We start from the raw sequence: 14,486 nt of genomic DNA, 5'->3' as shown, positions 1-14,486 counted from the left end.
CACACCTGTAATCCCAGCACTAGGGAGGCTAACAGGAGGATCACTATGAGTTCAAGCTGCATAGTGAGACCCTGTACCAAATACATAAAAAAAGATGGAAGGAAGGAGAGAAAGAGAAAGGAGGAAGGAACTGGGAAAGGAAAGAAGGCAAGAAAGAAAAAAGAAAGGAAGGAAAGAAAGAAGGAAGGAAGAAAGGAGGGAAGAAAATAAGACTTGAATATACATCAATAGTGGAAATGCTAAATCAATTGTAGGACAGCTCCTATAATGGAATGTTCTACAGTAAATAAGGAGATACAAAGTAGAAATAAATAGCAATGAAACAGTTTAAAAACTGATTAGTAGGACAGTTTCAATAATTAATGCAGTGTATGTTGCTGTCTTCGTAGTCATTTTCATAGTACAAGATGCAGACATGATATCCTGTCCAAACACTATTAGTATAAATCTTTTTACTCATTGAATTAAGACAAAGTAGCTGTATATCTTAACTATTTTGTATATACAGATACAAAATGGTCCTTCATTTGTATCCTCTTTTTTTGTTTAGTTTTGTCAGAGATGGGTATTCCATTGCCTTTTAAATATTGTAGGTGTGTGAATTCAACAAAATATTCCAATATAGTCCAGTAGTCCAAAATAGTAGTGGGTTATCCATAGGATTGGCAATTTCAGAAGTTGTTAACTTGAGCCTTTTATTGCTCAGAATATTAATATGGCTTTATTTTTTATATCTCATTTTTATAATTTTCTGCTGGATGGTTAAGACCAAGATAAAGCAAGACCTATATAACAAGAAATGTAACTTTTTGTCAGATGATAAAATCCCATTGGAGATTTGCCGAAGGTTTTGTCATATACACCTTAGCTCTAGCAGTTCTTGCATGCCAGCCCAGCTAAGTCTCCATCCCTGAGCCAACCCAGAAGCTAACCATCGTTGTGTTTCTTTGGTCTCCACAGCTTCCCTTCACAGAAGGCCTTTACCACTTCTATCACAATGGCCTTGCAAAAGCTAAGAGAAGACGCAGCCTGCAGCATAAGCAGCAGCTGGAGCGAGACCCCAGGGTGAGTTCCCCGCAGAAACCTGCCTCCCACCCTCCACTACACAATGGAACTTGATACAAGAGAGAGGGGCGGGCAGTAGGAATGGAAGTAAGAGCATTTAATGTAGTGTGGTGACCAAAAGCTGCTCTACAGAGTGGCACTAGGCATGCTCTGCTTCTCTGTGTTGTGCATAGTAAATAACCCTAGGCTCCTTTAGAGGGCTGGGGTAGGAGAAAACCAGGTGTACTCCTTCCCTGGCTCTCCCTTTCCAAGTCATTGTGTGAGTCTTTGTGTTGACCTGAGATGGATGGAAAAACACCAAGTAGTTTTTATTGGATCATTTTATAGGCAATTTCTCCTGCTGAGTTTGAGTGCTCTGAGGTTTCCAAACCCCATATCATGAATGGGAAAATGCGTGTTCCAGGAAGTGAGCAGCTCACAACAGGGATAACATGGGCTCCCTGGTATCCAGGCATAGCTGTGGCTTCCAGACCACCTCAGTCTATCTTCTTACCTCATGTTTTCTCACACTGATCTAATTTACCTCTTGGCCAGATGTCTGCTTGATGCTCATAACCCCCATCTTTTTATGTGCAATCTTTATCTCACTCTGGAGCCCCCACAATCATTTTCTACTGGGGGTTTGATCCCTGGGCCTGCTGTGTTAGCCCTGACCCCAAGGTGCACTGAGATGGCAACTGAGACTGGATGTGGTGGCGCATGCCTGTAATCCCAGCACTTGGGAGGCTATAAACAGGCAGATCACTACAAGTCCAATCTAGTAGTGAGACCATAAACACCCTGTAGACCCTTCCCTAAAAAATACAACAGAAAGAAAGAAAGGAAGGAAGAATCCTATGAGGAACCAGCTTTGAATTTCCAAAGTCCAATACACTCTGTTCCTAGTCACCTGCTCAGCCATGGTGCCACCATTAGTGCAGGGAGAGTGGGTCTTGAAGGTTTGGGTAGCTAAAATAATTTGAAGATGTAATAAGTAAATCCCAACCTGGGGTGAAATAATGAAACTAAAAATGTCATCATCCCATCAGAGTTACAAAGAAATATTCTCTGTCCAAATCCTCTGTGGGATTCATTTAACTTTAGCCAGAGCATCATCAACCAGTCTTGAAGACAAACCTAAGTGCCGACTGTTCTATCATACCAGAACCTCATGAAATGTGTGAGAACTTGAAAATCTGCTGGAGAATAATTTAATATATTAGTTGCATCTTTCTGTCAAACCCTTCTTGCACATCTGAAATGAAGTATTGAAATGAATTTCATTTTTAAAAATGAAGGCTTCATGGGCTGGGGAGATAGCTCAGTAGAATAAGTGCTTGCCTGGCAAGTGCAGGATTCTGAGTTCAATCCCTGGTTCCACAAAAAAACAAAACAAAATAAAAATGAAGGTTTCATATCATACTGTGAGCAATACACACAAGTTGAGAGGAAGACAAGCAATGCAATAAAAAATGACCTGAATTTCATTTGGTAAGAAAAGTTATTGAAATTCTTTGATTCAAGAATTGCAAATACTTATTTGCTTTCCTTAGCAATTTTACTAGACCACATAACTATCTATTAAAACCATTTTTAAAGACTGGGTGTGGTGACACATGTCTGTCATCCCAGTGCTTGGGAGGCTGAAAACAGGAGGATGACTATGAATCTAATCTACACAGTGAGACCCTGTAGACCCTGTCCTAGATACATAAAAATAAATAATAATAATAACACTTGGCTTTGATTCTACAAAACTAATGTTGAAAAAAATCATTTCTAAGCCTGATCCAATTCTACAAGTCTCAGACTTCTATCCCCCAATGGTAACTTTTCTTGTTTCCTCTGTCTCAAAGAGTGGATGATCCCGTATATGTGTCCTATATTTAGGAGCCATGTCTTTCTACTTTCTTTATCCTCCAAAGGTGTCCACCTGTCTCGATGTCAGCCACATGGTCCAGGAGTGATCTATTTTTGTTCTATAAAGTGCTGTTCTTGAACGTATTTGTGGAATTTTAGGATGTTTCAATACCCCACAAAAGTTATTTTCACTGAGTGATAGAGTCACTTCAAACATCTCCCAGCCTTGCCACCAGAGCAGAAGAAAATTTCTATGCTTTAAAATTCACTAGACAAGAGTTGCATGATTTGCTTGTTAAAGTCTCCATAATGAACGAACCAGACCTTTGTCCACAGGACATACTAACATAATAACCAGCATTTTTAAATGGATTTATTCTCATAGTTGGAACTCAGATGGCTGGCAGAACCTGAGAATGACTTATAATTGCTACAAGTTCTTTTCTGTCATAACACAACAAAGCATTTAAATCTAATTCAATGGGGGTGATTTAGCCCTAACTAGCAAATACCTTATACAGCTATATATAGAATTAGATCAGAAAAATTAAGTATAGATGGTGGGGAGAGTAGGATCTAAAGGAACTCATGAAATTATTACAGAGAGCAATAATACAGCAATTTAATCATAATCCTCTTTTGAGAAAAACACTAAATCCTCAGAAGCTCAAAGCCCACCAAGAAATTTATGCATTGTCTTTCTCCACAAGTTGCATAAAATTTTGTCCTAATCCCTCAGCTCTTAGCTTTTTTCCTTTGATATATATATAACTTAACTGTTTGATTACTTGGATTAAATTTGGGGAAGAAAATAAGTGGCACCATTACCTTACACTTTGAAATTAAAAGGCCAGCCAAATAGCTCAGTGGATTAAACTGCCTGCAAGCAGACGCAGGGACCAGGGGTTCAAGTCCCAGGCCTGCCGTTCCAGCCCTACCCCTGGGGAGCACTGAGATTGCCTTTGAGACTGGATGTGGTGGCACATGCTTTTAATCTCAGCACTTGGGAGGCTGTAAACAGACGGATCATTATGACTCCAGTCTAGTAGTGAGACTCTGCACACCCTGTAGACACTTCCCTAAAAAAAAAAAAAAGAAAAAGAAAAAAGAAAAAAGGAATTAAAAACAGTCTGGAGAAAAATATCTTCCTCTCCTTTGGCCCTGAGTAGACCCTCTTCCAGTGGGCATGTAATGGGATTTGACACACACTCCACTACCCTTGCAAGGAGGCTGAGGTCTGCTCAGCCTGGGGGATGGGTAGAAAGAGAAATCAAATAGCTTTAGACCCTCTGTAAGAGAACACATACTCAAAGAATACACTAGGTTTTATCCTCCTAATCACTACCTCTAAAATAGTGAAAGGTTAAGGTTTTGAGATTCTGAAAAATATTTTTCTTCCAAATATCTCCTTGGAGAAAAAAGGAAACAGATTTGAGTAAGTAACAATGATGGGTTTATTGTTATTATAGCAAACATAATGGCCCTAATAGTAGTTTGGCCTTGTGCAGAACTCTTAATTCTGGACAGCACTCATGTCTGGGGTCCCTTCGCATTCTCATTTCCTTCCTGCATCAGTTGGGCCAAGGGTGAGCCATGATTTATCCAAAATTACATATCACAGTTATGTAAGGAGCCTTACACACTACACATATTGTTCTGTGGCTGATTTGTGTTTCACAAATTAATTTCTCTTGCTCCACTGCACAAAGAAACACATGTATAGAGCAAGAAGAACCCTGAGAAAACACAGAGGGAACCTTTTGCCTTTAGGTTATAAAATACAATTTTGCCATTGAGATAAAATGGACTCAAAGAGTGGAAGTGATTTCATAGGGACACATGGCCATAGCTGACGGAGCAAAATAAAATGCAATAAACTCTTCTTAAGGTCAGGGTTGCTTTAAATAGAAAACTAAGTGATGCCTGATACTGTTATGAACTTGTAATGCCTTAAAGAAAATGCTTGCTAATATATGGTACAATAAACATGTACAGGGTTTAAATTTTTTTTATTACAATAAAAAACACATTACCAAGAATTCCCCTCAAAATACTCTCCTGGCCTCGAACACACTCATCCCATTATTCTTGCCACTTTCTGAAGCAGTTCTGAGATTCCTCTTTTGTGAGTGTCTTTATGGAATATGATCAAAAATGTGGTGAATGTTCCTGCCAAGTGCTAGCGAATGGAAAGCAGGCTCGTAAAATCATGGCATTGTCCTCACGCGCCTTATTCACCCAATTTGGCACCGTGTGATGTCTGAGTCTTCCCCAGAGTTAAAATGACCACAGAAGGTAAACGTTTTGGATTAGTGCAAGACACTGAAGCAGCCATCACAGTGTAACTAAAGACCCTCCCAGGTAATGCTTCGCAAAGCGGCGCGAATGATGGGATAAGTGTGTTTGAAGCCAGGGGAAGTATTTTGAAGGGGATTAGAGGCAATGTGTCCTTTATTGTATTCATATTTTTAAAAAATTTAAGCATTTACCATATTTTTATCACATTTTGAATTAGGCCTTGTAAATTAAAAAATAATGTACGGCGGTCCCTCACATATTCCGGAGGTTATGTTCTAGACACCCCCGCAATAAGTGAAAGTAAGCAAAGTAGCGACGTTATATTTATTTTAGTATTTATATATTTTTAAGGCTTCATAAACCCTTCCCACGCTCCTACAAATCTTTCCCACACTTTTAAAAACACTTCTTAAGCTCTTAACCATTTTCTAAACTCATAAACCTACGTAATTTTAACAACACACATATACTGTACGGTACTGCAAAATCTCGCAATATAGAGAAAAATCCACGATAACTCAGATTAATATTTTTTAAGACCCGCGTGAAACAGTGAGTCCGCGAGAGTCAAACTGTGAAATAGCAAGGGACTACTGTAGTAAAAAAAAAAAAAAAAAAAAAATAGTAGAGTTACATCCTAAGTTTATACAACTTAGGTGAATTCAGAGCTCAGCTACAAATGGAAAGGAAAGGAGGAGTGTGAAATTGGAACAAGAAGGAAAGGCACTTGGCTCCCCACTCTGGGGGGGGGTGCCTTTGCCCTGAGTAGTCAGGGGTCCTTTCTTGATGGCCAGCTGCCGGAGCAGAGGCTGCAGGTTCTGGTGCCTCACGGTGACAGCTCATCACCTTTCTGGATGAGACGAGAGAACATTTAAAGGTAATACTTCCGGTGCACAATACTGAACGCAGAGCTCTCCACCTGCTGTGGGAACAACAGTTCAGGACTAGGATCTGAAAATCCATGACTTGTGGTTGACTGACACACAGTACTGGCCTCTAACGTCTCAAAGGAATTTTCAAAGTTCACCCGAACCACACATAATTGCCACTTTACACACCTAAAATTCAATCCCTACCGTGTAATTTCTCTATGAAAATGTAAACAAAGGTGTCCTCTTCTCATGGATTTCCTAGAAGGAGACTCTGAGGTAGAGAGCTGTGTGGAGGTTTCCTGGGGTGGAAGGAAGACTGAATTTAGCAAAAGGAGGGGCCAGTCTGGAATTCCATACAAAGGTCAGAATCAGAGGTGGCCCTTTGCAATCACCCTCACTTGAGGCAACAGGATCAGGTGTCTATGCCCTGCGTTGACCATGTATTGGCAAAGGCCAATTGCCAGAAATGCCCCTGATCTTTGGCAAGTCACCTCCTGCTACAAAGGCAATTCTCAGTGAACTACAAATCCTGAGCCCTCATCACAGCTAGGGAAATGTGGGCAAGATCTGGAAAGGAGATCCTGAGACATCACGGTATGTACTAGAGCTGCCACCTCCACTGGTCCCAAGGCTCCGATTCCACATAGGAGACTGTTCTGGGGGTCAGCTCTACCAGGGATCAGCCTCAAGGGTATTGGGGTGTGTAGACATAAATTAACCACATGCCAGGCTATTTGGGAGCTTACAGTCCCAGAGAAGCATGTTCTGATTCACCTGACTCATGTCCTCTTTCTGTCACTCACACTTTCACATTCCCTGGCTCAGTGACACAGACAGAGGAGCACCTAGAAGCCCTGAGAAAGCTGAGGCTGGTGGGAATTCAGCAGATGTGGAGGAAGTCCCTGTTGTCTCAAAATTGATAGGGCATTTTGCCCAATCCCACTTTGCCTGGCTGAAAATGCTTCAAACTCAAACCCAAGCCAAATCCATTTGTGGTGCATGATCTTGGCTACATTCTGATCCCAAATGGTGACGCTCCATGGCCCAAGCAAAGCCATTCCTGACTTCACCTCCCATCTGGAGGCCACATGTGTTTTCCAGACACCCTGGCAAGAGGTCAGCAGATGCTCATAAGCGATGCTTGTGGAGGAGGGAGACTTGGCAGCCTCAGGAGAAGGATGTAAGATGGGGGAGGAGAAGCGGAAGAGATGTCTAAATCAGCATCCCCATCCTGTGGGGAAAGCTGGACTGCCCTAATCCCCTGGCTTTATCATGCAGCAGGGAGTAAGTGAGCCTCTCCTCTGGGCATTGCAGATGTGCCTGGCTCCCGCCTCCAGGAGCTGCTAGTGCTATAATTAACTATTTGTGAGGAACTGGGGAGAATTATTTACTACAGCTTTGGGAAGGCAGGGGAAAAGCTGCTAATGAGTGAGCCTGGTTGTTTTCCTAGACGTGAGCACGTTTTTAAATGATGGCTTCTGCTCCCAGCTGTGCTTCCTAAAGGAGAAGCAGGCGCCTCAGGGAGGTGGGTGGAGCAAGCTCAAGAGCTCTGAGAGGTGTGAGAGAAATGACTGTCATCCTCAGAACTAACCCAAGACCGAGACTCCCAAAGGGTGGGCTGGCAGACTTTTAGTGCTTCCTGGGAAAGCCTTAAATGAACAAGTTTCTCCCAGCTTACCTTTACTGATTCCTTCCCCCATCTATCCCAAGATGCAAAAGGAAATGTGCTATACATCTTAGAAGGCGCTATTATTTCCTCTAAAAATGAGTGTTTTGTGCAGTCTTTTTTACCTAGGGGCTTGCTTGGAAACCATTTATTCATTCAGTGAGTATTTGTGGAGCCCAAACTTCATGCTGGGCACTGTTCTGGGCCTTGAGACACATCCTCCTCCCAGGAAGCTTGTGTACAAGTGTGGATGAAGGAGATAAGCACAAAATAGATGAACAAAGGATTTGGCAGGTAGTTTTTTTAAAAAGCAGTATTACGAGGTTAAATTCAGCACAGCGTGGTGAGAGGGAGCTCTTGGGAGGGCACGCCTGTTGTCTAAGAGCAGGCAGGCTGACTATGCTGGTAGGGAGATGTTATTAATATAGCCCCAGTGAAGACAAGGGTTTTTGTTTTGTTTTGTTTTGTTTTGTTTTTGCTCCGAATGCCTTCAAGGCATGCCTGGCTGGCTTGAGTTGTGGGGATCGAACCACATCAACCTGAGCCTGACGGCTTTGTTGAAGCAGCCACTTAAAAAACTGAGCTAAGGGGCAGCCCCCCGCCCCCAGTGAAGACAAGGAATCTACATGCTTTCTGCAGCAAGAACCAGCCTGAGGAAAGCAGGGCACGTGTGATGTGCTCTAGAAGTCCAAAGATCCAGGGAGACTGGGAAGGAATGAGCGGGGAAGAGATGAGGTCAGAGAAGAGAAAGGCAGCAAGACCTTGAATGGCATTACTTACCCATCAGGCTAAGAGCCATAGAATGACCATGAGTGAGATGGAATTTCTCTAGCCTCTAAGCAAGTAATAGACTGTGGGGTAGGGCCAAAGGGAGATCAACCACTGCAAGGTGATTACATTATTTAGAAAGAAAGGCTGGTGGCTTGGGCCTGGGTAGATGTGGTAATGGCAATGAGAAAGAAGTTATGCTTGGGAATATGTAGTGAAGGGAAGGTCTTCAAATTCATTGACATATTTATTGATGGATTAAACAAGAAATGGAGGAGAAAAAGGGAAGGCAAATGACTCCAAAAATGCTGGCCTGAGTTACTCTAGAATGAAATTAGCATTCATGGAGATGCAGAAGACACTGTAGGAAGTCAATGTTTAGCAGGCAAGGAATTTAAGAGGTTAGTTTTAAGCTGTTAACATTTGAAGTTCCTAGTAAGTATCCAAGAGGAGATGCAAAATAAACAAACAGACCTAAGGATCTAGAAGGCAGAGCTGGAAATAATCTACAGGGAGTCAACCACATCTTGGTAGCATTCAGCACCATGATAGTAGTGGTTAGATGGTCTGAGAAATGACTAAAGACAGAAAGGAAGTTGTATGGAGCTGAGAACCCTGAAGTGTCAATGGGAACCACCTGGGACAGGAAAGGTGACAGTGAAGTAGGAAGTAATTATAGTAAAAGGAAGAGAGATCACCAGAAGCCCAATCCAATCAATGTGTCCTAACTCACCTACATTTTGCCAAAGTAAATTAGCCATCCCTGTAACTGCGCCTTCTTAGAGTTGTTAATGTTTCACTTTTCAAACACTTTCTCAGAGGATATAGAAATTCACAGTGCATACATAAGCTCATGTAATAAAAATTGAGGCATCAATTTTCTTTCAATTGGACATCTGTGTCTGAGCCAGGCTGTGTTATAAGGCTGGGAGTCACATTTGACTCAGAAAGAAGAGAATGAAGGTCTTAAGATTTCAATTCCAGGGCTGAGGAGATAGCTCAGCGGTCTATGTACTTGCCTGGCATGCACAAGGACCTGGGTTTGATCCCTGTTACTGCATGCTACACCAGCCCTGGAACCCCAGGCACACTGTACCAGGCCCAAAACCAGGTGTGGTGGTGCATGCTTTTAATCCCAGCACTGGGGAGGCTGAGACAGGAGGATCACTACAAGTCTGAGCTGCATAGTGAGACCTGGTACTAAGTAAATAAGTAAATAAATAAATAAATAAAATAGTTTTTGAAGATTTTTTTTAAATTTCAACTCCAAAGAAGAAATACGTCAGACACAGAACCTGGCTCCACCAAATGCCTGACAAAGCTGCCTGGAAATAGTCCCCATTAGTGGTGGCAAGAAGAGAACCTCAACTACACAGCTCGCTTTAATTTGTCTGACATACATAATAATTGCATTTCTTGTGGGGAATTGGCATACACACAAATGTAGGGAAATATAAAAGCCAGGAGGAAGATCAGGTTTTACTATAAACCAAAAGCAAAAAAGAGCATTAGTCTCAATTAAGGACAATAAAAATCCAGGTTGGTTAATCCAATGTTTATTTGCTTTTCTTGGATTTCAGGGGGGAAAAAGTTCTGTTAAAAATATTTCCTGTTAAGATTAAAAAATCTATCTATAAGTTAATCCCTCACTTCTCAAACCGCTGTTTCAAAATAAAGCTTTATTTAATACTTAGCTGGAGAAGACTGTAAATATTCTTTAGTAGTGCCATAAACAAATAATTAAAGTGTTTATGTAGCTACTAAATAATCTCAAAATATTTTGTAAAGCAAAGGTAAGTTATAAGTAGCCTCCAGGGATGGGGAGATAGCTCAGCGGCATAACTGCCTGCCTGGCAAGCTCAAGGTCCTGAGTTTGATCGCTGGCACACACACACACACACACACACACACACACACACACACAAGTTGCCCCTAAAAGATTAAAAACGCTCTTCAGAACTCTCCTCATGTATCTTTAAATTTATTCAGCTGTTGTCCCTTTTGTAAAGCTCATTGACATGCTTGTGATCTCATCTCCATCTACAAACAAGTTTGATATTCTTAAATCCACATCAAGGAAAATTTGAAAATTAATGGAATTGAATTCCTGCCATTTCCAGTCATTTCGGAGTCTTTTGGGTTCAGGAAAGGCTAAGAGGAGTGAAGCCAGGTCTAGGAACGAGTAAACAGCAGTTAGAGAAGAGATTCATGTCTGAATAACAACCCGATTGCTGGAGATTATCTAATTGGTTTGCCATTATCTGTACTGAAAATGTTGTTTTCCATCTTGTCTATGGCAAGTATATCCCATTTGGCAATAAAAAGACATATTGCCTGGGAGAAAAACAGGTAAGACAAAACAAGTTTCCATTTTCCATTGCCTCAAAAGGGGAGAATGCCCCACCCCAAGCATAGAGAATTTCCTAATGGATGTCAGCTTGTAAGGACACCTCAGAAAATCACCAGGAGAAAGCCTGCCAGAGAACTAAAGAAAAGAGAAGCAATTAAAACCTATTGTGTGGAAAGAAACTCAAATAATTGTCTACCAGGGAGAGAAGGACTGTGGGGGTGAGTCCAATCCGAGGTCACTCTCAGGTTCTAGTACCATGCTTGACACCAATCACTTTCGTCTCTTTGAGGGAACCTGTTAGCTCCATCTCCAATGCCTGTTTCTGCACCACAGGGATTGTGGAGTCGGTCTCTGCAGTGTCCCCTGTGTCTTCCTAGCTTTGACTCCAGGGGAGGGATCTTGAAGCCTCTTAACCAAGTATTATCAAAACCAGGACTAAAACCCAGTTATTCTCACCAGTGCATTATCCTTCTTTTACATACCTTTAACTTCATGTAAGAAATGGGGATTTTTTTTTCATTAGACCAAGACTCTGAAGTGTCTGGAAGACCTATCATTTATACATTAACAGCCCCATCTTTTAGAAGAGAATTTCAGATCCTATGTTGTTTAAGCCAGTTCAGCACAGCCCTAAAATTCCACTTGTTATCCCAAGGGAAACATGAGGTGATTAGACACAGGTCATTCATCTACTTCATAGATTATGAGAAGCCCTTCAGGACCTCATTGTGAGGTCCAGGAGTCCACATTTGCAATCCCAGGGAAAGTTATTGGAATTCCAATGAGTTAATTCCAAACTATCACTTCCAGTGCAACCCACAGCAAGAATAAAGACAATAGGGCACATTTGTAGTTGTGAGGAGCCAATGGAGGCCAAAGTCCCGTTAGAATGATGGCTAGCCAGAACAAAGGCCTCAACTGGGGATCCAACCCTGGTTTTATTAATTCATGAAGATGGGAATGGCTCACAGCTGAGTGACTGTGAGAATGCTGAGAAGCAGGTAAGTGCTGTGAGCTAGGCTAGGTAGGAGGTCTGAAGTAGTCTCTGAAATATGCAGAAGAGAGATACAGAAAGAGTAATCTGCATATCATAGATTGAGGCAGTATATAGTGTTTTGGGATCGGTGCTTCAGGTTTGATGTGTGATCATCATGCCCTGAGATGTCACCGTTTCTTTTCTTGAGGCTCAATCTCAGCTGACAGCATGGCGTCTCTCAGCCCAGCTCACGCATACTAGTTGGGAGCTACAGACAGGGCATCACTGACCTGTCACATTGCTTTAAAGACTACAGATGAAGGGCCGGGGAGATGGCTCAGTGGAATAAGCACTTCCCTGGCAAGCACAAAGGCCTGAGTTCAATCCCTGGTTGGGGGGGGGGAACAACTACAGATCAGCACCTCAGCTGGGCCCATTTGCATTATTTAAATTCAGTTGAAGGCATAAGGAAATGTCCTAGCCAGCTTTGTACATATCAATACACAGTGGTAGGGCCAAATGCTCTTCTTTCAAGGAGATCTATCCATGTGATCTTCCACAATAGGCAACAGTTCATTTCATAAACTGGGATTCAGTGTAAGATTTTATTTTGGCAGAGTGAGCTTGGAGGGTTGGGGCTCCTTCAGCTAAAAAGTAAGGTTTGAAGACCACTGATTTCTAAGACCCATTCTTGTTGGATGCCCAATCATATGTCTGACAGGGTGACAAATTGAGAACCCAGAGAGACCAGGCAGGTAGGTTCTGTTGAGGTGGGTTGAGTATAGGCAAATCAGTAACTCAAGCAAGATGAAAAATGGCAAAGTTATCTTCCACTTCTTTGGAGGGATACATTAAGAAGTAGTGAAGACTGAGGAGAACCAGTGGATACACCCTTACCAAAAGAAGGAAGCAGATCATCTTTCTCAGCTGATTGCTAGCTCCAAGATTAGAAGTCCATGGTTGCCAGATGTACCAATTTTTTAACAAAAGCAGTAAAAAGAAAACTGTGCACTGAATCTTTGCCCTTTTAAAAATTATTAGGAACTACATCAGAATTTTTAACACACTGTCCAAGCTAAAGAAAATATATCAACAGAATAAATTTGCCCATGGACTATGGCTAGTTCATAGCCCCCCAGTCCATTGCTTCCCAGATGGGAAGACAACACCCAGCAAGACATCTCTATGAGCAGACTACAACTTGCCATCTGCCAAGGTAGGCCATGCAAATGCTCTTCCCTGAAGAAAGCATGAAAAAGCAAAGCAAAAAGAAGGGAAAAGAGTTCCCCCCATACCTCCTTAAAAATGAAGAAAAAGAAATAGGAGAGAAAATAGTCTTCCTTAAGGTAACCTCAAAGCTACCTCCATATGACCTTGGTCCCCAACCCTGGTTCTCATTCTTGAACCCAATGATTCCATCTTTCATGTAAAAACCCTTCAAACATTTGAAATTTGCTGTTCTCCTCGACCCTGCACCTTCTCATAGCAAATATTCTTGGTTCTTTCAGATGTTTTAAATGAACTTAATGTTAGCTGAACACATTATCCAGCTCTGCTCTGAAGACATTAGAGTGCTAGTAGTGCTGGACCCTTGGTGCCCACCTTGTCCCACTCTTTGAAAGCTACTAATTGTTAAACACATGCTAAGATCCCATTAGGTTTTTTCCCTTCAAAGCCATACATTGCCTAATATTAGCCCTACAATTAGCTGACATTTCTAGGCCCTTCTCATAAAATGCTAAACAGTCTACTCTTGAGGGTGTGGGTAGAGGTTGAGTCTAAAGCAAAGGACTTATATTTATTTCTTGAATTTTTTTACCTTGTTATAATTTATTCTGAGCTGTCAAGATTTTGCTGGATCTAGTTTAGTCTCCTTTCCATCTTCTGATCATCAGTGATTTTGATCAGCAGCAGGATATAAGAGAGAAAGATAACAACCTCAGAACCCTTTGTCCACATTGTCATCAATGTATTACTGTAGACTTAAAAGTATCTCACCCACTCACATTAAAAGGAAATTATGAAGCATCCAAAAACTATCTCACCAGAGATGCTATTTGAGGATGTGTTTATATGGCTTAGGTACATCCTCTGAGTCTGGTTGATTTGTTTGTGTATGTTGCTCTGAGAAATCAGTTTATTTGCCATGGTGCAATCTAATTCAGTCATTCACATGACCAAAAATCACCAGACCAACAACTTTCAATCCAGCCCTTTGAGGCAATATGAATGTAGTTGATAACTTGTCCACACACCTGCAACTGGTTGATGTTGAATCATGAAAAAGTTTAATCAAAGAACCAAAATCTATGGGTAATTGCTAATCATAAGAGTAGCAGGTGGCTATCAAGTTTGAACCAAAGCAGATTTTTCTAAATGTAATAAAGCAGTTCCTTTTAAATGAATAAGTCAAGGGCTGGCCAAATAGTGCAGTGGATTAAAGCACCTGCAAGCAGGATCAGGGGCAAGGGGTTTGATCCCTGAGCCTACCATGCCAGCCCTGCCCCAGGGGTGCACTGAGATGGCAATTAAGACTGGGTGTGGTGACGTACCCCTGTAATCCCAGCTCTTGTAAGGCTGTAAACAGATGGACCAGTATGAGGCTGATCTAGTAGTGAGACCCTGAACACCCTGTAGACCCTTCCCTAAAAT

At 41.7% G+C, this 14,486-nt stretch overlaps 1 protein-coding gene across 1 annotated transcript in view; it reads left to right on the top strand.

Annotated features, from left to right (window-relative positions):
• Positions 1-14,486, top strand: part of Pcsk2 (proprotein convertase subtilisin/kexin type 2) — a 273,661-nt gene that overhangs the window by 42,118 nt on the left and 217,057 nt on the right. The window contains exon 2 of the mRNA XM_004635605.2: positions 961-1,065. Coding sequence (XP_004635662.1) covers positions 961-1,065 — 105 coding nt within the window. The remainder of the gene's footprint in view (positions 1-960; positions 1,066-14,486) is intronic.

This window comes from Octodon degus, unplaced genomic scaffold (assembly GCF_000260255.1).
Source record: "Octodon degus isolate 3935 unplaced genomic scaffold, OctDeg1.0 scaffold00073, whole genome shotgun sequence".
Classification (NCBI taxonomy): Eukaryota; Metazoa; Chordata; class Mammalia; order Rodentia; family Octodontidae; genus Octodon; species Octodon degus.
Note: the sequence above shows the minus strand (reverse complement) of the source record. Positions and strands in the feature narration are given on the sequence as shown.